Consider the following 24,562-nt stretch of genomic DNA (forward strand, 5'->3'; position numbering starts at 1 on the left):
CGTCAATTTGACGTTAGTCGTGGGAAGAATCGATATGTGAGTGACCCCTAATTGCAATTTCTGTCAGGTAGGCGGCAATCACAAATATCTTCATTTCGCGTCCTCGTTGGGTCTAAAAAGTGAGTCGGTCGGTCGGTCGGTCGTAGAAATTTTTGGGTTTTAATCTTCTCGGCGGACCTCCTCCATCGTCCATTTTTGGAGTGTATTCTTGAAGGAAAGTGCCAGCCAGCACGCAGCAGCCAGGGTATAGACAAAACGCTGAACGGCGGAACGACGGAATGCCGGAACCGGAATAGCTATTCCGCGGAATAATGATTTTTTTTTTATATTTTGTATTCCGTATTCCGCGGAATATGATCATGATTATATATTTTTTTCCATCTGGGCCAAGTCAAGCTAACGAAGGTATGACATCGCTGAAAATTTTAGTAAAGTATTGCTAGAAGTTGGTCCAGTGGTTTAGAGCATTGGTTTCACGCACTAGGGATCCCCGGATCGAAGCGGGTCAAAGTCACCTTTAAAATTTTTATCCAGGTTTTGATGTTTCATGTTTTTTTGGGTGCAGATTCCGAAAAAATAGGTCTGAAGTCCTGAAAAGTTGACGGAAGGGCGCTATGAGACCGTAAAGGACCCATACGGGACCGTGAATGATCCCCTCCCCTAGCGCCAGACTGGGTAGGTCTCACGACTTGAAACTTTCTGGAGACGTCAAGCATATCGAAGGGGGGGGAGCATGCCAAATTTCATCACTCCACTGTTACCGGTCGCCGGGCTACGAGTCGCGCAAGGTACGCTGCAGGACGTCCCCCATACGGACGATTGCCAGGTCGTACGGCGTTTTTAGCCGGTCAAATTTTCCGTGAGGTATAATTAATCTAGTTCTATCTTAGTTATATCTAAGGGAAAAACTCAATTGGATTCAAAAAGTTATGACAAAGGTTTATAAAAAGCAACATAAAATTTCGCTATCACGCTTTTCTAGCTGCGTGTCCTAACTGCCTGACTTTCGGCCCTCGGACCTTAAGCGAGACTAAAGAGAAGAAGAAACAAGCGAAATTTTGTGAAGTTTACTTCCCTTATTGGGACTAATTTGATTAAATTTCTATCTTTCTGGGGGTAAAAAGTTGAATTTTTTTCCCTATTTTTACCGACTCTTAGTGGGACTGAAGTTTGATTTCCTGATTTTTCCAACCCTTACAGGGACTGTCATTTTTAAAAAGGCATCCTTAAGAACGGCTTATGCCCGTATTCTTCTCTTGCTTAAGTACCCACGGGCTGCCTTTTTTCAACGAATCTCGTGTCATGTCTATTAATTTCACTCTTCTTATCTTGACATCAAAGTTTTCCTATTCCTCAACAACTATTGCAAATGTAAAGCGAGCGAAGCGAGAAAAAAATCTAATTGCAAAGCCGTTTTGGACGTCGCAGGTCGCTGGTTGAATAACGCCCTTTCTGATCATTTTTGCAACAATTTAAAAATCTTTTTCAAAATATGGTTAAAAGATACGTGACCTGGGAGGGACAGAGTCAAACTTTGAAGAGAATTTTTCCCTTTAATTTTGACTTCATTGTATTTTAAGCCAGCTTCCCATCATCCAAAGGACTTTAAAATGCGTTCAGCAACAGCTAAACCGGCGTGCGACGCCGGGTACCGGCTAGTTATATTTATTTCCTTAATTCAAAAATAAAAAAATCATTTTGCAATTGCGAAAAAATAAAAAAATGAATTATTATTACATAATAAAGCACCCCGTCTTTTACTCTCGTCTAATTTCCGATCTCGGGACGTGCAAAACGCCCGTCCGCCCAATATCCACCCAATCATCTTAAATTCACTTTAATTGTGCTTTGACTTTCGAAAAATATTATTTAAAAACTATGAATTTATAATAATTACAAAAAACAAAAAGTTCGATACTTCATCAGTGAAATATTCAATAAATTTCTACATTCTAGTTTCAATTTTCAGTGGGCATTTTTCTAGCGCTTCGTTGATCGCACAATTTTTATGTCACACCAACTTTCTCAGCCACTCGTAATAATTATGCATTGTCAAATTTGGTTCTCCATTGTCAAGTCAGGATCGATGGTGATGTCACCTAAGCATAAAAAAGAAAGGATTTCGTCAGATTAATTTGCGAGATATTCTATTCACCGCGTGAGCGCACTTTTCGTAGACTAGTCTGAATACCTTCTTTTACTCGCGGGATTGATGGTAACTTTTCATCTTCGTTATTTTTAAAATGAAGCACAACCAAAAAAAAACGAAGCTTAAAAAAGTTGCGTAGTTCCAGTAAGTAAACAATTCTGACAGTTAACGAAATTGTTAATGATGATTTTTTTTCGGTCAGGCAAAATGTCTCGTATTGGGGGTTCTAGTCTTCACTTGACCCCTAAGCCTACGCGAGATTGAAGTGTTTGGGTAAACGAGACAAAACTTGAAAAAAGCTGGTATTTTGAAGCACTTTTGTGCAATCAAAATATCGCTCTTTGTGACAGACTGCTTACTGTTAAATCTCTTTGACAACAAATTTGTTTTGATAACTCCGCCAAGTTTATCAATCATACTTTTGTCATAACATGTCACGATAACTTTCACTGATAGCCAGGCCTGGCCATGAATGGCTTTCGCACGCGCTGGCACACGCGTAAAATGATTTACGAGTGCGAAAATAACATGCCTAATAAAGGTTAAAAAAACTCCAAGGCGTGCGATTTAAGCAAGCCTAAAACACTTTTTGAAAATAATAGCACGCGCGTAATTAGAATTATTTTCAACAAAGCAGGTAAACTATAAATAGCTTATATTTGCTTCTCTCTTGTGATTCCCTTTTTTGTGCCCCAGACTTTCCACAAATCTCTCTTCTCTTTCATTTGATAGTTTTTCTTTCACTTTTGACGTCATAGGTTTTTATCATACAGATTCGTGAAAGGCTTCTCTTTTCTCTTTTATTTGATGGTTTTTCTTTTACTTTTGACGTCATAGCCTTTTATACAGATTATGTCTGATCTTCCTTTGTGTATACAAAAAAGAAAAATATTTTACTTTGTGTTTACACAAGCTTTGCATAATAAATTAGTTAAAGAGTGGTTGGAGACTATTGGAGTGGTTGGAGAGTATTTTTACAGGAACTCGTTATTATATTTATAACATCCCTGTCTCAGTGATTCGGTCCCAGCGTTGTTTTAACGTTCATCTAATGTTCTATGGACGTTATGAACGTTAGATGGACGTTGATACAACGTTGTGTGCCAGCTGAAAATTGTTCAATCGTTAGAATAAAGAGAATAAGTTGTTAGTTAGCATTAGCCTGAGAGACTCCATACTACGAGTAGACCCCTTCTGAGATATAGATCTGATCAATTTCTTATCCTAATTAATAAATATTAATAGCACACCATAAAAGTTTTAGGCGTGCTATTATTGCACGCCATAATATAAGTTAAGATTTTAGGCGTGCGATCGTAGCACACGCACTGTTTTACTCATGGCCAGGCCTGGATAGCGCGTCCTTTGCCTTTGGAGTTTATCAAAACAAATTTGGACACCCTCATTAGCAACTCCAGAAGATTTTTCAAATTTTAATATTTTTTTCAAAACCTATCCTATCTTGTCAGGGATTTTTCTAAGCACTTTTTTACTACCGTATACCGAGAAAAATACTCAATCCAAGATTGAGTTATGAAACTCAATCCGAAATATAAAAAAAATTTTACAAGAAAAAAGTTTCAAAGTAGTTTTTTCAGAAACGCCAATTGTTTGTTTTTATTCAGTATAGAGTAAAGGCAACACAACTGGGTCAGAAACCGTTCGATTCGGACACACGAACGCTTTTCCATTCGTGACGAACGGGTTAACCGTTCGCAACGAATGGAATGCTTTTGCATCCTTCGCGAACGCCCTACAAAAAAGTTTTATTGAAACCGTTCGCAACGAACGCTTATGCTTTTTAACCCGTTTGTGACGAACAGCTTAAAAAGAAAACCGTTTGTGAAGAACGCTTACGAAAACTTGAGATATGAAACTGTACGCGAAGAATGCTTTTCCGTTTGCCGCGAATGCTTTTAAAGAATCATTCAAAAAACAGTTCGTCACAAACGGTTTAACATACGCAACAAATGGATTTTAATGAGAAAAGATTTCTAAGAAAATTTATTTCGCATTTACTTGGAATTTTTGGAGCGAGGAATGAATTCACTTATTGAGTTACTTCTTTCATTAAAGTTTTTTTCGAAAGGATAACTTTATAGAAGGGATCAAAATTGAAATAAAAGTCATTACATATTTACAGCAAAATTGCTTTAAAAAACTATTCGGGGTCGATGAGGTATAAGGAAACTTTAGGAACTTTTCTATTCAAATCAAATCTTCATTCTGTCTAGAAAGTCAAAAAATTTGAAAAAAAAATCAGACTATTTAAAGTTAAAAGAAAAACTTTGAAGATACCCCTGTCCTATCACGAATAATCTTTTAGAGAAAACCTAACAAAAAATGAAGTTTGGCCCCTGTCCCATTCATTGAAATTCTTTATTATTATTATTTTCGACAATGCAGGACTGCAATCGGACATTATGTCCGACTGAAATCAAATCCAGTCGATAAAACTTAAAATCCTCTCGGTCATTCATTCGTCAGAATTTTTCAACTAGCAGAATATATTTTCTAACCTCGTTAAGAAGCTAGCTTTTGAAAGTTACACGTAAAGCTATAGATAAGAGTGACCTTGGGACAATACTCGCTACAGTAATAGAGAAAGTGTTTAGTTTGGTATAAGTGAACTTAGAAACACTCTTAAAAGTTACAAAGAATAAAGCGATTTGATGAAAGTGATCTTTGAAACACTCATAAAAGTTCCAAAAAAGCGATTTGATAAGATCGATCTTAGAAAACACTCATAAAAGTTACGGAAAATTACAAAAAAGCGATTTGATTAAAGCGATCTTAGAAACACTCTTAAAAGTTACGAAGAAGCGATTTGATAAAAGTGATCTTAGAAACACTCTTAAAAGTTTCGAAGAAAGCAATTTGATAAAAGTGATCTTAGAAACACTCTTAAAAGTTACAAAGAAGCGATTTGATAAAAGTGATCTTAGAAACACTCTTTAAAAGTTTCGAAAAAGGCGATTTGATAAAATCGATTTTAGAAACACTCTTAAAAGTTTCGAAAAAAGCGAAAAAAGAAAGCGAAGAAGCAAAGAAAGCGATTTGATAAAAGTGATCTTAGAAACAATCTTAAAAGTTTCAAAATAAGCGCTTTGATAAAAGTGATCTTACATAGAAACACTCTTAAAAGTTTCGAAAAAAGCGATTCGATAAAAGTGATCTTTGAAACACTCTTAAAAGTTACGAAGAAAGCGATTTGATAAAAGTGATCTTAGAAACACTCTTAAAAGTTTCAAAGAACGCGATTTGATAAAAGTGATCTTTGAAACACGCATAATTCAATAAAGAATAGAGTAAGAGACAGGGGTGTATGTGAGATTTGTTCTTGATGAAATGAATTTTTAAGAGAATCCTCATTTTTACTTGTAAATTCTTTTGTAGATTTTTTCATTAAAAAAAACAGATTTGTTGTTATTCCTTCTTTCGCTTTTGCCACAACTCTTTCTATTTACCTAATCAGCCCTTTTTACGCCGGTCCTTATTGGTGTTATTTTTGGGCTCGTGTGTGGCATGATTAAGGGCCGGCATTAAAAGGACCAGCGTAAAATGGCCCAAAATCTTTCTATTTTTACTTAAACGGCGTTAATGTATTCACGTTTTGTTCTTGTTTAAAGCAATCCAGGGCCAAATTTGGAGTAAAAAATTTTCTTAGGGGGGCTCCGCCCCTAGAACCCCTGCTCTAAATAGCGCTCGCTTCGCTCGCGTTTTGTCACGCATCTGAAACTCAATCTAATTATACAAAAACGGTAGTAGCTCAAAGTGCTTGAAAAAATCCCTGTTGTAGAGGTTTGAAAAAGAAAGAAGGATAAGTAATTGTAAAGATATTCAAATTTTAGTGTCAAAAATAAATTTGACTGAAAATGTCAAAAACAAGAAAGTGGTTGTGGTTAGGAAAATAGCTTGGAATAATTCGAAAAATGTGTCAAAAAAGAAAAAAAAAATTTCCAGTCATGCTTCTTTAATTTTGAATATCTCTTTTTCTAGTGTAGCTAGAGACCTGAAATTTGGAGGGAGAATTCTTTGATGGTGTTAGAATATGATTATATAAAAATTGGAATGAGTCAAAAAAGAGAACCCTCCTGGCGCTCCGGAAACCTTCTATCACATTATATTTATTTGAAAGCATTACTGATACTGGTTGAAATATTAAAAAAAAATTAAAAAACGTGAGGTTTCACACTGCCATTAGTTGGCTGATTTTTTAAAAGTATGTGCATGCGCAGTTAGTTTTCACATGATTAGCACAGCTATCGTAATTATATTACAAATATCTTGCTCGGGAACACCGGAAGTGCTCCGTAATCTTCCGGTGTTCTGGAGCACACAAAAAATGGCACTTTTTGCTCCAGACGTTTCCGGAAGCACCGGGAGGGTCCTATGTCTGGCTGGGAAATCTAAAAGGCAACTTTTGTAAGTAGTTAAAGTTTTTTGAATATCAAAGATTGTTATGCACTGATTGTCCAATCCCATAAGTGACCGAAGTGCCGTCAGTAATAATCTATGAAAACGTAAATATAATACGCTAGGAAAATCCGTGAGGAAAACACGCTGCCTAGCTTAACATTTTTCCCTCTCAAGTTAGGGGGAATCAAAAGTAATCTATATTTTACATATGGGGAAGTGGAAGAAAGATTTACAACATTGAAAAGTTTCATTCGGGGTAAGGAGTCAGTATTGTGAATTTATTTCTGTGAATTAGTGTAGATCTATCTAAACTTTTTTTTGATGTTCGCCCTGTTACTGTACTGATTTTAGTGAGTGAATATGAAATTCTTTTTTATTTATTTATTTATTTGCTTTCATTTTTAGGGGGATTTTCAGCCTTGTGTTTTCCAAAGTTTGCAACTTTCTTATTTCATTTCTTTATAGGTGATAAAAATAGTTTAAAAATGGGAAAGAAAAAAGGAGGCAAAGAATCTGAAGTCCCTTTGAAAGAGGAGGCAAGTGCATCCCCTATTATTTTTTCAATTTTGGAAAAAAACAGGGTCGGTCGAGCTCGTAGAACAATAAATTAAGTTGGTTTTGTCTTATGATGTTCATTTGTTAAGATATCAGTTTTTACACAAAAACCTTGTCAATTTTTGTTAATTATTTTTCAATCATTTGTTTTGAGTTAACTAATTTTTTTAAACAGAAGTCCTAAAAAATCCCAGAAAAGTCCTTCAAATTTAGTATACTTTTGCCTAAGATGAGTGTTTTAGAAAAAGACTTGTATAATTTTGGCAAATTAGACAGGATGTTTCCTCTTATTGCTTTTAGGATACTTAAATTTTCTTGCTTTCTTAATAGTTTGACCCCGTCGAGTTGGTTACAAAGAAACCGCAAACAGTCACTTTAATGCTTCAATCTGCAGAAGAAAGTGTTCTACAAACTGTTTGCGATTCTCTTTACAAATATGCTGAAAAATGTAAGTAAAAGTAAGAAAAGAAAAGTCGTTTTAGGAGAACTAGATGGTTTATTTGAATAACGAATTACTACATCATAAATTACTTATACTTCAAACAGTAAAAATGGGATATTAAATTACTTTTTCTCTAGACAACCTGCTTGTAGCAGATAAATCAATTAGATAACATTATCATAAAATAAAATTTATGGTTTAAGTATTAAAAATGGACTGTCACTTTCTCCTAAACGACTATTATTCATATCAAAAGTATAAAAGGACAATTTTTCTAAATCTCCAACATAATAGACCAGTAACAAAAGCTATGATATGTATCTTTGCTAGCTCAAGAAAACAAGGCCCAGATGGTCAATCTAGGTGTTTTGGAGCATCTACCAAGACTGATCAGTCATGAAGACAAATTGGTCAAGCGGTCTGCCATAATGTGTATTGGTTCTATGTCTTCTGAAAATTCATGCAAAAAAATTCTCAGAAGAATTGGATGTGTAAAGCCACTACTACAACTGCTCTCTCCAGATGGTAATTATACCATTCTTCATTTTTCAGAAAATTAGTTTTTTTAAAAATAATACTGAATATATTATAAGACCATTAGTGCAAGCAAGTAATTTCAATTTTAAAGAGTGCTTGATTTCAACAAAATGTAGCAGAATCATTTGCACAATTAAAGAAAACACACTAATGTCATTTTCACACCATGCTGAACAATTGTTGAGTTTAAAACAAATATTTTAAATTCTTATAAAAAAGAAAAAAACTCTATTTTATAGAGTGTCCAAATGGTTTCTTAACCTACAGAAAGCGATGGTGGTGTTTAACGGTTTAAAAATATTTATTTTTGCAGAGGAGATCATTTGCCATGAATTCTCAACTTTGGCACTTTCCAATTTAGCAGGTTAGCTTTTTATAACATTGCTTTTGATTTACGTTTCAAGTACCATACCAAGACACTTTTATACAATTTTCTACTACTATAGTGCCACCTTACCTAATACACTTATCAACCCTTTGCAGCAATGCACTGGCAATGAAAATACAAGGAAAATTCTTTGCGATAACTATCAATTGAGCTATTTGAATGCTAAAATAGTTTGCACTCCACCGCAACCCAGGGAAATATATCGCACATACGGCGTGAAAATAAGTGCACTATGGACAAACCAGGGTGTACTTGATTATCCCTAAATTTTTAAGAGTTATGATCAAGGACAACTTTGGATAGAGTTTTCTAAATCAAGTACAATTCCAGTACATTCCAATTTATCCCTGATATCCAGGGATTTTTGTTGTTCTTGATTTGTCCAAAGGATAACCAAGGATTGTCCTTTTTTTGAATACCAGGGAGGTGTATATTCTAATTATCTTTGAGGAAATCGATACTAAAGCGCTAAGTGGTGGTACTTTATTAAATGATTAAGGGATACTTATTTTTCAGAGACATTCACCAGTAAAATTGAAATATTTGAGCAAAACGGATTGCAACTTTTGGTCAATCATTTGTCATCCACTGACTGTGACGTACAGGTATAGTTGCTTCAATTAAAATGGGTATATCGAAAAGGGTATTTATAAGCATAGATTGATTATCGACTTCCTACCTATTTTGATACAAGTTCACCAACTGCAACAATAATTCTTTAATTATTAATATTCTATTTATTCAACACTTAGTATCTATTGCATGACCTTTTCATTATCGCAATTATCATAAACTGGAGGTGCATGATAATCAATGGCAGGAACCTGAGATTTAGTAAATTTGATTTTAGTCTGGTGGTGAAATGACCCTTTTTGCTTCAACCTTTTTAAATTTTCTCGATGCGTGGTCCCTTGGGATTTCAAAACCAGTTTTGACAGAGCTGACAGAACCGGGAAAAGATATCTATCTGGAACATGGGTAAGGTCTTTTTAGCCTACAGACCCTTGGAAAGTCAATTTTGGAAGTTCCTTATTGACAAAAACTGATTGTACCATCTGATTACCGTAGCTTTGTCAGCTTAGCAAAAGGTGGTTTTGAAGACCGGAGGGACAATATAATGGGAAAATAAATAAAAACCCATCTATGCTGCTTGTCAGATTCAACTAGGACCGCTATCAGAATTTTGCAAAAACCTACGTCAGAAAATATAGCAGGCTACTCTATTTCTAGTAAGAAGACTAAGAAGTGATCCTGGCTAACATCGAGAATTATTGTAGACGAAAAAGACTGATAGATATATGATTATAATAATCTTAATTTGCTTTGTGTGTTTTCGTTTAGAAAAATACGGTTCATGCTGTCAGTCTCTTAGTAGAAGAATTCCAAAATCGTGCTGCAATGAAAGATTTACACGGTAATAATTTTTTAGGATAAAGTGAAAAAAATTGACCAATTGAATTCAACTCTCTTGTCTGGTACCTATCTTTAAAGAGATGTTGTGATATAATTTATCTATCTCTTTCATTCTTTCTTTCTTTCTTTTATACATCATTCATTGAGTAGCCTATTTAAAGTCATTCGCTAGAATCAGTTCCAAAATACTTGGCACAAAAGGGAAATTCCCCATGAAATTTTAAAACCACAAACGATTTGTAAGTGCTCCATATTAGGTTGCAAAGGTAGAGTTTCTGAGTTTTAACGCTAGACTTAAGACAAAAAGTTCAAAAATGGTATGTTAGGGCTTGAAATATAGCCTAGAAACCAATAAATCCCTCCCAGATCAAAATATACGATAAAATTAAGTTGAAGGCCCAAAATTGACATTCTCGCTCGAACTTCAATTTTCGAAAAATGGTAAAATAACCAAAATTGCCAATATGTTATGGCACCGATTGAAGATACAAAATTCTCATACTTCGTTGGCTATGTGACAAATACCAATCACTTAATTTGTCAAAAATTAATTTTCATTTTCTAGGCTTTGAACCTCTGCTGAAGTTGTTAGATTCTGACTACCCAGTTATCCAAGAGTTGGCACTTTCAACACTTATTACTTGCTCACAAGACGGTAATAATATGGCTGGTTTTTGTTTACAATTATTTGTTTTGACTTCGTCAATCCAGAAAGTTGAGTAAAGTTTACTAAATAATGCTCAACAGTGAAACTTCTTTTTTTCTATAATATTTATATTAGTAATGAAAGAAGACTTCTAATTGCAGACCTGAACCAATACTCTCAACTCATTGCTCAAATTACTTTTAATTACCAGTATTTTATATTATTCTTCTAGCTGAAAATCGAGGTGCTCTCAGGGAATTGGAAGCCATGAATAAATTGGTTGATATTATTGGAAACGAGGTATTGTTAATTTGCTGTGTTTTAGTTAATTTGGTAACTTTTGGATCTTCTTCTTCTATAAACCTGTTCTCACAGAAGAGAGGGCCTAGAAACTTCATTATACCTCGACTTTTTTAATCATAAAGTTTTTTATCCTATTTCTTAACTCGACTGATATTTTTTCAAGTTGAATCCGTTTATTTGTCATCAAGCAAATTTTTACGACTCGGCAAAATGTTTTTTTTTTTACTTTCTCTAATAACAAGACATGGAGTGACTTGCATATCCTGGCTTTACAATGCTTAGCTAATTTACTGGAAGATACTGAAACACTCAGGGTAAATAAATTCTTTTCATAAAATATTTCCTGCAATCCTCTAGAAATTTATATTTATTGCTTGATTGGATTAAAACAAAAATTTAAAAACTCATGAAACAATTTTTATATTTTTTAATGCAAATTGCTTGATTAGTTTTAAAAAAACTTGAATACTTATTATGTTGAAACACTAAATAAAGAATTTTCAATTTGGTACTTGTTGCAGCTCACAGGACTCTCTCGTCATGAATTTCTGAAGAAATTTATGTAAGATGCCAAGGCTGGACTTACAAAATCATTGGTTTGCTGTCAGCTGACCCTAAATTTTGGAGGAATCTTGGAAAAAATTATTTTGTTAATTCATGAATGTACTGTATAAATTTGGGTAATTTTAAAATGAAAGTGTCAAGAGCTAGATTCTTCTTCAAAATAGCAATGAATATTTCTGGGTCGGCAGGTTTGGAGGTAGGGTTGGTTTTTCACCGTCCAACATATTCTTTTCACAGAATATTTGATAATTGAATGCTTTTTTTAGGCCATCCAAACGACTGGAGTTTTTGATAAATTATTGGCCTTCATAACTGGTTCCAGCAGCAGTCCAGAGATTCAACAATTTACAGTAAGTAATGCTACTAGAGAGCCTTTTTTGATAACTTCACGTACCTTTTACACCCCTGTGTCACTAACCTGCTAACCAGAGCCCCTCCGGAAAATTTGACAAAAATTTCATCTCCATTGGGAAAATACTCTGGAATTTCAGCCCCACTAGGAAATTGACTTTGATTTCATCATCAACTCTATAAACTCAATTGTTTAAAAATTGCACTCCAAAACTATCCCACTGGTTTTTTTAACCTTGGAACAATAGAATCTCTATCCCCATTGGGATTTTCAATAGTAATTTTTATCCCCACTGAGAAAAACTTTGAGACAGGGGTGTCCTTTTATTTTCTGTAGTTTTCAAGCTATTGAAATTGCATAGATTATTGACTAATTCCACCACGTAATATTTTGAAAATTGTCCACCCAACCTTTCATTTTGTTTTACTTTATAGATGATTGTTATTGCTGCTGCGTCAAGATTAGGTATGAGGGACATTTTTGCATGTTTTTTTTTTATTTCCATAATTTTTGGACCTACCTCGGAGGTCCTACTCTAGGAGCTGAGTTAGGTCTCGTATGCACATCGGCGTATAGTCATTTTTTCTTTTGATCATGAAAGTATAGTCCTTGAAGAGTCAGAAAACGTGCGTGGCGTTATTTGGATCAGGCACAAATTTCCATAATGGCAGATTTTAGATTTTCAGCCCTCTTGATTGAAAAATTTTTTTTTTAACTTTAAACATAGACATATTATATACCAATCGATCACAAACTTTATGCTGATTAAGAAAAATGTCAAAACTTAGAAAACGTAAGTAATTCGTATCTCTTGATAACAAAATTTTCAGACCATGGTTCTGACCTTTTTCTTAATCAGCATAAAATTTCTGATCGATTGGTATATGATATGCAGGGTTTTAAGCTCAAAAAATATTTTTCTTAGGCTAGCAGAGCCTAAGAGCCCATGTGACGAAAAAAATATTTGAATCCGCCATTATGGATTTCGAAATTCATATAGAAAATAAACTTTTCCTGAATTTTATTATTTGAACGGTAGGCAAGACCCTCCGAAAATTTCAAGTAAATTAAGTAAGCCAATCAAATGTTACAGCCACGCAAATCTGGAACCAAAAGTAGTTATTTTAAAAAATCGAAATCGAAAGTGCTTCATATCTCCAGATAACGAAATTTTCAGACCATGATTCTGACCTTTTTCTTTATCAGCATAAAATTTGTGATCGATTGGTATATAATATGTCTATGTTTAAAGTCAAAAAAAAATTAAAATCCGCCATTTTGGAAATTTGTGCCTGATCCAAATAACGCCACACACGTTTTCTGACTCTTCAAGGACTATACTTTCATGATCAAAAGAAAAAATGACTATACGCCGATGTGCATACGGGACCTAACTCGGCCCCTAGAGTATCCTTTAAATTAACCCTTGTTTGTTCGTTCGCCCGTTTCTCTGTTACCAACTCGGGATTACCCACTTAGTTTTTCGGATTTTTTGCCTAATGATGCAAAATGACAGTAGTACCCAAAAATTGATAATGCCCAATTTTCTAAAAAAAGTTTTTAGGCAGAATTGCTTTTGATTGAATTAGATTTTTTGCAGAAGGATAAAAGGGCAAGGTACTCTAAAAAGTGGCTGGAGATTTTTGTTTTTTGGGGAAATTCCCTTTTTACCGTCTATAGGGAAATCACGCTACACATAACATTTAACCCCTATAAGATAGTTATGTACAGTATCTCATGGTTGGAAAGTGCTAGTAATTTGAAATTTCGGCCAATTATAGATAAAATTGAAATTTAACTTTTTTTGTTTTGACCCAGTTACATACATACGGTATTTTACAGATCAGAACATAAGTAATGGTCAATAAAAGAATAAACTTATTTTCAAACGATATCTCGTGCTTTGAAAGTGCTATGAACTTGAAGCTTTGACCATTGATAGATAATGATAACGTAAATCAAACCAACAATATATAATATCCAAAATATAATGTCCTTTAACACAAAAAGTATAGACAGCACAATGCCAATTGGACCAAGTAAAAAAATTGGAAAATTTTTGATTTCACCTTTGGAATAGAGAGGCCAGAGATAAAAATTAAATGCTTTTTGGTTTTAATAAATGGTCGAAAATCGGGGCAGAATATTGTCCGAAATTGTTGTCCATTCCTGGACCATAAAGCCAGCCAACCAAAGTGGACCCTTTATAATCTACCAACTAGACTGACACCGCTAGAGTGGTTCCAAGCCTTCTATGATCCGATCTAGGACAACTTTTTTGCAAAGACAACTAATCGGACATAGCAGGACCATGGGGAGGAGGGCAGTGCACTTTTTCTACATTTGACTGCCTGGTTTTTATATTAGGTGCGCTTTTTTATTGTATTTAGAGGAAAACAGGAGGATTTTCAATGAACAAGAGACAGAGAAAACGTTGGTTACACTTCTGACGTCTGATGTAAGTATTGTAATTAGAAAAGTTGATGATGGAATCTTTCCATTGGGCTCTTCCAGAAAAAAATTTTATATGGGGGTGGAGGATAAAACAATTTTCAGTGATTTACTCCCGGACAAAGTGACTTTTGGCCCCCCCGGACAAGCATCAGTTGACCCGATGAGGATGAGGATGAGGATGAGGACATTTCGTTACCCTCGGTGTTTCTCCCTTATTACGAATACTTTTATATAACTTTGCTCCTCCTTGCCCTGGTTTCTTACATTTACCATGGTTACTCAACCTAAACCTAGGTATTCATCTTAACATTGAAAAATTGAAATGTTTTCATTATATATATACGTTCTTTATTTAACTTTTAAATCCATCAAAGTTTTAGTTCACATTACAAAAGATGAAAAAGAATATTAGATTAAATTAACATAAGACCTATACTAAGTAACTTTATATAATAATCCTGTCGATTTATGAGAGGTCATCATTTGGATTTGGTGGAACTGAGGCTGGTATTGGTTAGAGTTATTCCATACTTAGGTCTTTTTATCTCCAAAATAGATACGGCAAGACCTCTCAAAGATCTAGCAATATTGTAGATCAAGCTCAAACCTGCATAAAGTTTTAAAATGGTTTCATCCGTTGTTTTTCCAAGTGGACTCTGTATCAGACCAAATCCCTCTGTTATTCCAAGTATTAATGCCAACCTAATACAAATTGTACGAATTTTAACTTGGTTTTTTATATTCCGTAACACTTGTCTCGTTCGATTACGACTTTGGTGGATAATGCGCGCGATCACGACGAGTGTGAAAACGCAGGATAAGTAAATGGGTTGCAGGTATGTAATAAGCCAAATGCGGCGGAAGAATCTCCTATCCAGCACGCTTTGCGCCATAATAAAATCATAAACATTGGTTTCGTTTATAACGATGAGGATGATGATCAAAAGACTGGTGCTGACTATACACGTTACGAATGAATTTATCGCTCTGCGTCTGATTCCCCTCTGACTTAACCGCTCTATAGTCAGTGTAGTGAACGCTCTGGTGATTGTTAAACACATGTAGACATTCCATACAGCGATGTTGATTAGGCTCCAATGTAATGCAATACTGAACCATTTACATGCTGGAGTATTCAAGTTTACCAGGATTGAAGCCAAGAAGATGAGGTCAGATTTGAGGAGCAGGAAAATGAGTGCTGTGTGGTTGAAGGTGCCAGTATTAAAGCGTTTCTTTGGTAACTGAAGGTAGCATCGAATACTGGCAATGTAAGATACTAAACTGATGGTTGTTCCGGAAATAGAGATGACGAATTGCGCTTCAGCAACATGCTTCGTCCAAGAGAATTCATGCTCTTCCTTGATACATATCTGTACACCGTTTGCCGTCGGAAGGTATTCCCGGGGTTGCAATATTTGACCTGTCTTTACCATTGAAATGGTCAAACTTCCAGAGTATTGTTCATAACTTGAATGATTTAGTTCAATACGTAAACATTGGCCTTGTAAGTAATATGATTTTCCTCGACAATAGTGAGAGCTTGCTACCAAATCCATTTTTTCATACACAATTTCAACAGCGCTGTTTAGAGGATCTTTGAGGCTGAGTCTTCTGGCATTTAGTTCCTGACATAAACAATCAGGTTTGATGATAAACTGTTGATCTAAAAACTTCATCGGCTCAGTGCAATGTCCTTGAATGGAGTATTGGTGAAGCTGAAAGCCATGTATTTTTGAAATATGGATACGCCCTGTCGTTACAAGCAGTTTTAGAGATGATGAATGGTGGCTGATTGATGACATTACAATGCTTATCAATGTCTCGTTGAAAGGAACTTCGTATGCACTCATTGAAATATTGGAATAAATCAAAGAATAGGTTTGAAGAAGGTCCAAAAGTTGTACTTTGTCTGATTCAGGGAAATCTTTTTTGAAAATGAGATACCACCGGAAAGGGCAGGATTTTGGACATTTTTGGCTGTCTTTTACAGAGATGACTGTGTTCTTCTTGCAGCGGTTTTCAATGAGTGTGAAGCCAGGACCGCATTTGTAAGGAACGCACGAGGCGAGTTGTGTGTTGAAAACCATATCTGCTGGACAGCTTGCTTTAATATTTTGGAAATAGTTCAATGTCAATGTTTTCGACCAAGACCTTCCAGCCAAGCGTATCTTGAGAATGCCACATTTTTTACAGAATACATTTTTGAAAGTCTCATAATGGTCTTTTTCGGGGCTAATAATAGTGAAGTTTGAGAGGAAATAATGGCATAGGTTGGCTGTAACTTTGTTGCATTTAGTTGTTACACATATCCTGTTATATCGCTTACTGTTGTCTTCGTTGAAACTTAAATAACATTGAAAAAATTGATTTTGCAAAAAGTCTTGTAGTGTTCGATTGAATATTTGTGCACATGTTATGTCTATTTCAACATCTGTGAAACTTTGGATGCCGTTGCAGCGTGCACAATACATGTTACGGTACAACATATCATCAACACCCATCACTGGTAATGTGTTCACTTTCTCCGTACCATGCCCTTCGCATTTTTCTACCAACCACGTGTTTCCTTCCTGCCGGCACCGATCGGTCATCATTAAGGAGAAATCAAAAATTAGGTCATGACATGCCATTTTTTGATGCAAAGGTGGCGAGAGTAATCTGGATGTGTAAGTTTTCATAGTTACCGGCTTTTCTGCTTCCCACAGGTAATCAAAACAGCAATTCGTTTGGCCAATGCATCGCTCTTTATCGCAACTACACGTTCTGTATGTAGAGGATGTGGTGCAGAGATTGGGGAGCAATTCCTCAGGATCATAAGTAATATTGTGGTATTCTAGAAACTCCTGTAAAGGAAAAACCGTGTTGATCTCATTGCAATGAGCACACGCTATCAACATTACAGCCAATATATTCCAAAGCATCTCTTTAGGTCCTTCCAGCTTGCCCCTGTACTTCCAATAATAAATGGTGACTCGAAAATTCTAATTTTCCCTCTCTGTCATTATCTTGATCTTTCCCCCCTTCTGATGAACCTTTTCAAAAAAAAAGATTAGAAACCAATTATATTCTTAGCTTAAAGAAGAACACTGTGTTTTTAAAAACAAGATTAAAGTGAACCCAAAATATCTGTTAACCACTTCAATTAACAGTGGCGGAGAGCAAGTACGTCGGAAACATGCGAAAGAGTGCTACGCTCGTTAAAAGACAATAAAATTGCAATTATAAATCTCTTCCTCTGATAAGTTCGACGTGGTCTAAAGCCGCCTATGATCACCATTGATAAAATTGATTAGTTTTTCTTAAAAAAATTAAAATATCTTAAGTCCTTGTACCAACAATTTTATCCTTTACCCCAAGGAAATATAAACATGTTATGATTGAATTTTCTCTCTGAATCTTCATTTCTTTTCAATTTCTTTTAGAACATACAAGTTTCAATCAGTGCTGTTAAAGCGATTGCTGCGTTATCAGAAAATCTATCGTCTAGAGATAAAATTGGAAGATTGGGTTGGTTATTTGGTTCATTTATGTTTTACAATGCCCAGGGCTGACTCCTCCTTGATTGGTCTGCTGTTTATGTAACTCCTGTTGTTGTTTTTTCAGCTTTTCCATGGCATGAACCCCCCCCCCCCCCGCCCGCAGGGGGGGGGGCTACAACCAAAATCTTCCTGAAAAAGGCTGGGGGTTGGATTTTTTTTCAATTTCAGGGGGTACCTATGATCTCTGGGGGTATCTAACCTTTATGCAGTAAGGTCTGGGGGCTTGGGAACTATATTTTATCTTACTTTTATCAAACTATCATTATTCTTTTTAATTGTAAAAATATACAATTTTTTCATTTCTTGACATATACTCAAGTCACAGAGGGTACCAATCCCAGGGGGTACCTACTAACGTCTGTTGTTTGGGGGTACCTAAAATTCAGGGGGTACCTATTTTCTTAGGGGGTACCTAAACCCCTGGTCCATGCCATGTTTTCTACTTATCTTCCTTTTGCTCGTCAACCCTCCCTTTTTGGTGGACTGTAACCCAGCCGGCACACAACGTTGTTTCAACGTTCATTTAACGTTATATGGACGTTGTGAACGTTAGATAAACGTTGAAACAACGTTGTGTGCCAGCTGGGAAGAAGGTTGATGTTAATCTAAAAGGAAACATATAAAATATTCTCTTCTATCTATGATATCTTCAGCATAGCTAATCAAAATATAATATTTAATGTTTCTCTGATTTCCGAGCATATTCTAATTACTCAGCGCTGGTACGTTTAAAGTCTAATAGCCATAGCCCCATAAGAGAATTTGCCCAGGTTGGTGCGCTGCTTTGATTTTTTTTATCCAGATTAGTTAAAATGATATACTGTACCGGACATGGCAAAAAAAACGTTACCAAAATTAAAAACTTGACATAGTCCTGTCAGGTTGTCAGTAATACTTTTAAATTTCTGGACATGTTCTTTAATGTATAAAAAAAAGTTTCTGAAAGTTTTATTTTCAAAAAGCTTTTTTTCTAAAAGATACACGCTTTTTTGGAATCATGGAAAAAACACTTGTTTATAAAATTAACGTCAAAATCTTTTTGACGTTTTTGACCTTAAAATAGCTATAATAGTTACAAGATTTCACTACTCAACTAAACGAAATCGATCATCGTTTCGTTTCGTGACACATCTCTTAGAATTTTTTGGTGGAAACTTCTGAATTGATATGTGCAGATAATAAATCGAAAAAGTTTCCACGTTTTTCCATGCAAGTGTCGAGAAAATCGACTTAAAATCGTTAAAATTGCCTTTAATCAAATTTGTCGATTTTTATCGATTTTAATGAATTGAACGTGGTGTTTAGATCATGAATTCTCATTTCATAACATGTTTTGTTTGTAAAAACCAATCGTCATTTAATCGTTACATTATGAATCGATAAAAGCCATAAAAACATAGGAAAAACAGCTAAAATCGGTTAAAATATCGATTAAATAGTCTACTTAAGCTCGAAAAACTCAGATGGGGCTGAAACTTTGCACACTTGTTCTTAGATAGAATAGTGCCTATTTTCATTTTTTCAAAAATAAATGATTTTTAGGGTCTGTGAATGAATTTAATTTCACGAAAACGAAGCTGAAGCCTCGAAGCTTTCTGTAGACCTTAAAAATGATCTGATTCTTCTGAATTTTTCTCAGTTGACCTACGAGTGAATACTTGTAGATATATAATTTCATCTTTTGAAAACTTTGATTTTTTTGGGCCTGAAAACGGGTTTTTCACAAAAACGAAGGCTGAAGCCGCCCCTGTAGGCCTCAAAAGTGCCTTGAGTGCCAAAATTTTGCTCAGTTGAACTTTGAATGAATATTAATTGTAGATACCAAGAGAACGGAGCTCTAACTTTGCAGTAGTCTGCAGACTTGAAAAATGGTCTTATTTGACTTAAATGTTTTTCACTTCTGCAGTGTCAAAGCAAAACAACGGCACTGAAATCAAGGGCCAATCATAAACATTAACATTAAAACCCAGTCGTTTTCGCTTCTGTTTTCAAGCAAAAAGCAAGGTGGGTTTGAATATTTTTGCTGAACAACCAGGTCAGATCGTCACATTCGCCATATCCCTTTAGAGCAGAGCGTGGTATGCGCAGAATGGATGATCTGTTATGAGATAAATTTTTCTCCATTTCTAGACGGTATTCCTAACATAATGAAGCTTCTTAGTCACGAAAATGAAGAGGCTAGAGAAATAGCAACATTAGCTTTATCCAATTTGACCAATGCAAATCAAAACAATTGCAATATCTTAATGGACAAGAATTCACTTGATGTTATTGTGAAATTATTATCGGACAAGAAATATGAAATACAATCAAATACTGCAGTCCTTCTCTCCAACCTTGCAATGAATGGTATGAATCTCTCGTTCAATTCTAATTTTTTATGATAAGAACTCTCGTTAGAGCTGGGACAGACTTGATGCCAAACTTGATGAAATGGGCAAAGAATTTTGAGAATTTTTTGCATACTGCCATCCCACTTTAGTGAACTGGTCTTTTAGTACCCATGTACTAAAATTTTTAGGAACATTCTGACACAGAGACCCAATTTTGCTCTTCCCACAGGCTTCCCAGAACAAATTTTGTCTTTTCGGGACCAATTTTCTCAAAAGTGTTGATTTTTGCAACATGATATTCTTTGAATACTATAGTAATTGATACTTTTAAAGGTTGCTGATTTATGAATTCAGCAAACAATTTAAGACATTTGACTGACTGCAAGAATAATTGAGACCGACCCCCTGGTGTAATCATGATTTTCTCTAAAAGATTATTTAAAAATCTTAAAAGCAATTATACAATTAGTGAGGACTGTTCGAAGGACTTAAATTGTACTCGACTTGATTTTTCAGAAAGTTGGAGGAACGAAATCAAGAAACATGGAGTTGTCAAAGCTTTAATGGAACCTTTAAAATCAGAGTGAGATTTCTTGTTGTGTCTTTTCTTTTGCGGGTATTCCCTTGACATTAATTTACAACAGCCACTGCCGGTTTGTTTTCCAGGGGGAGGGGGGAATTGGGCAAAAATCGACTTCCTCAAAGAGTCATAAAATCTGGTAATTTTGAGCTAAACATTGGAGCAAAAAAATCTCTCCAAGGGTCGCAAAAACGTCGAAATGGAGTCTCTCAAAGGTTCTTTTTTCGAACTTTGGCTCGGACATGCCCGTCACCTCGCAAACCTAGTAGCCCACCAGGTTTTTTTACCAACATATTTATTAGCGAACAACTAAAATATATCGAATTTACTTACAATTGCATTACAGAAGCGAACAAGTCCAGTTGGATGCATGCCAAGCGCTAGCTGCTTTCCTGTGTGATGTCGATGCTCGAAACAAGGTGCTTGATCATCTTTTTGTCTAACTTTTCTTTTGACATACGGAGCTGTTTCTTGATAAAACGTCTATATCTATAATACAATCAAGGGAATCATATTTGAGAAAAACTGTTCAATAAGGCTCAGAATATAGCCTTAAAGTCTATAAACACTTTCCACTTTGAAATATTCGATTACATTTAACAGATAGCCCAATAGCGACTTTTTTGCCCGAACTTCATATTTCTAAAAACGAGGAAAAAAACAAAATTCTTAATGTATTTCGACGCAGATTTTACCTTCGTCTTTATTCACTCATCATCAACTTCATCAAGGAAGACCATAGATTTTTATTCAATCTAATAAAACGAATGCTCAATTTTCCAACCATAGAAGTCACTGAGAACTCGATCTTTAACTTTCAGTTATTGACATTGGATGAAGGTATCCTAAATGTTGTCAACCTTTTGAGATCACCCAATGGCTCAGTGCAGCGCAATGCAGCATGGGTACTAGCAATGTGTGCTGTTGATGAAAATATTGCCGAAGAAATCACCAAATATGGGTTAATAAAAGATTCTTGTTACTTTTTCAATATTTTGGGATACTTCCTTGTCAAAGAATGGGCAATTCCCTTTTATACCCATATAGGGGGTGGACGAAAAATTCCAGGGGCAAATCGGAGAAGAATTCCCAGGGGGTCTGGAGTCTTTTTTCATTTTCCTGTAAAAAGTTATTCCAAAATTTCCAGGGGGTTCCAGACTGATTTTAGCTCGTCCGACTCTCACTTAAAAGTTAGGAAAGGATTTTTCCAAGGGTTTTTTTGGAAAATTTTGCCATTTTCCAGGGGGTATCCACACATTTTTTTGTCGTAAAAGCTTCGTTCAGCCCCCCTATATGGATTTTTTATGGAGCAGGCCAATGTCCTTTTTAGAACTATTTTTTTTTAAATATGTTTTATAAATGACTTCTCTCAGAGGATTAGAGTTGCTTCAACAAATTCAACATTCATCAACACGTAAGAACCCGGTTGTGGATATGGCATGGTCACGTCTCTTGAATAACAATCTTCCCGCTAAATATGCCCTGACTGGAGAACTTGGATTCGATAACACATTAGAATCCCTCTTCTTCGACGTTGGCAAGGTATTATAAAGTGTAATAATTTGTTATGACGTCTTTACTAATTATAAGAACTTATAAGCGACGTAGTCTAGAACTGTCAATAATGATTTTACAAATTGATACTACGTGTTTACAAATTCTGCAGTGTTATTATTAAATTCCAAAGTTAATCGATGGCTGTCAGTGGAGTGAGTGGAGTCTAGGTCCTCTTTTCTAGTTTTTGAGATGACGCCACGATGCCTATATTCTCAGACATCTATGGATAAAACACACCCCCCCCCCTTTAGACTTGCTCGTTAATGCACTTGACTGGCTTCAATTTACCGTCTATCAAAATGAATTCGGAATCATTCATCATTGATTCAGGATAACAGAATCACACCTTTTGTTCATTTTTGGACCTACCTGGATGTCCCCTATAAATAAACTTGGAATTGGCTCATTGGGTTTTTTATATTTTTGGCACAAAGATGCAAAATGATAACAAGGAATTGTAATACCCAAAATGTGACAAAGCCCGATTTTTCGATTTTTTCTAACTTTTTTTGTTTATTTGGATTTAATGCTTTCTGTTGATCAGTCAGGTAGGTCCATAAAAGTATCACTTGTACTTGTTCATCTTTAGATTCGAGGTGACAGTCAATTCCTGCCCCTTCCATTACTATTTAATGAAGAAGTGAATAATAAAAGACCTGTCATCCTTGTCAACCCAAAGAAGAATGCAACAAGCAGTTCAAACAGTAAACGTGCAAAGTATGTACTTTAAAGGTTTTATCTTTACATAAGTGTTCCCGTTTCATATCAGACACATATTTCATATCAGGACAGTATCTGCCTGTTGTTATATTATGCTGATATAAACAAAAAAATGTTTTTCTTTCCCCCTTTCTGATCATCTTGCCCCACATCCATGTCAATCCAATGTGAAAAAGCTTGTAAGTAAATTAAAATTGATGAGTAAGCAAACGATATCACTCTTATTTAAAAACAAAACCTTTAAGGCTGCCGATGCCTTCTGATCCACTTTCAGTGGATTTCTCGGTAGGGGAGCAAAATATCTAAATATTAACCAGCATTGTATCATTGGAAAGTGTGTTAATAAAGTTTCTGTAATGTTTAAATGAACTTTTCGGTAGCACATAAACACGTCATTTAGGTTGTATAGGGTATTAGTCAAGGGGTTAATATATTAGCTATTAGCTATTACTTACAGTTTTGTTGTTTGTTTTTTATTCAGTAAAGATGAAGAAAAACATACAGCTTCGCCGAGCAAACCTGCCAGTGTTGACAAACCTGAAAAACAACGAACACGCACCAGAAATGATCGTCGAATGAGGTGAGACATTTTAGATGGTACTCAATGATTCATGTGCGCTCCCTTGTAGATATTTAACCCCCTGGATATCAACTTTTGAACAAAAATTGTTAATCCCTGTATATCTGATATCCTCAACAGGGGGGGGGCACGGACTAATCCTGGAAAAGCCCATTGTGTAAATAATATGACGATGTAAATATTGCGTGTCATTAGATTTAGAGTGGTGAACATTGATTCTTCATTTTTGCTTCGGTTTTAATTTTTATTTTTTTATTTTCTCGTTTCCATGGAGTAAATCTAGAGTTGGGCGTGACAATCGGGAGGAGCCCATCATCAGTGGTGGAACAAACACTGTATCTGAAAAACCGCTCGTTGAAACTATACCTAGTTTGCCAGCTTTGTCAAAATTTGTGACATCAATCTCAGCGACAGAAGATAAAGAACTTTTGAATATGGTTCAAACAGTACAATCAACTATCGGTGGCTTATCAGATCTCTCTGAGCAAATTACCGCCCTTGCACTGTAAGAATAATTTTTTAGTTATATTGTATTTCAAACTAGAACTAGAACTAGACTAGAGTCGTTTATAATCCGTACAATGTTTATAAATATGATAATAGTGATAGTTGTAACGGGGCAATATCAGTTTTTTCTAACTACAGTGTTTTCCCTTTTCATTATTTTTGCTTATTTTCTGTTACTAGACGACATCAGAACGACATCAGATGAAATTTTGAAAATCCAGCTCGTTAACTGCCCTTTTTTATTAGATAAAATATCGCAATATTACACACATTTAGCGGTCTTTGGAAGGGTACCGGTTGTCACTTTCAAAACAGACAATCTAATCATTCATCATTCTTTAGGTTTGTGAGCGATCGAATGGGAGGGAATGTTGAACGCTCGGACTTCACCAATTTCTCTTTCGAACTACACATCAGTGAATTGAAGACTGAACTGGCCTCAAATGTCATCCCTATCGGTCGAATCAAATGTGGAATTTACTATCACAGAGCTCTACTGTTTAAAGTAAGCAGGTTGAACTCAA

The 24,562-nt window shown here is 35.3% G+C and overlaps 1 protein-coding gene across 1 annotated transcript; it reads left to right on the forward strand.

Annotated features, from left to right (window-relative positions):
* Positions 1 to 7,037: 7,037 nt before the first annotated feature.
* On the forward strand, positions 7,038 to 24,543 carry LOC136801568 (armadillo repeat-containing protein 3-like; the record flags this gene model as incomplete). The annotated part of the gene is made up of 22 exons (XM_067058205.1): positions 7,038 to 7,104; positions 7,454 to 7,571; positions 7,896 to 8,090; positions 8,416 to 8,466; positions 9,007 to 9,095; positions 9,832 to 9,904; positions 10,469 to 10,558; positions 10,782 to 10,849; positions 11,095 to 11,166; positions 11,683 to 11,766; positions 12,203 to 12,233; positions 14,159 to 14,226; positions 17,645 to 17,729; positions 19,892 to 20,110; positions 20,611 to 20,677; positions 21,021 to 21,093; positions 21,496 to 21,635; positions 22,048 to 22,216; positions 22,821 to 22,948; positions 23,433 to 23,531; positions 23,806 to 24,036; positions 24,381 to 24,543. Coding segments are annotated over exons 1-22 (2,364 nt in total), but the record flags the coding sequence as incomplete, so codon positions are not given.
* Between the last annotated feature and the right edge of the window lie 19 nt (positions 24,544 to 24,562).

This window comes from Clytia hemisphaerica, unplaced genomic scaffold, assembly GCF_902728285.1.
Source record: "Clytia hemisphaerica strain Z4C2 unplaced genomic scaffold, Clytia hemisphaerica genome assembly, whole genome shotgun sequence".
Classification (NCBI taxonomy): domain Eukaryota; kingdom Metazoa; phylum Cnidaria; class Hydrozoa; order Leptothecata; family Clytiidae; genus Clytia; species Clytia hemisphaerica.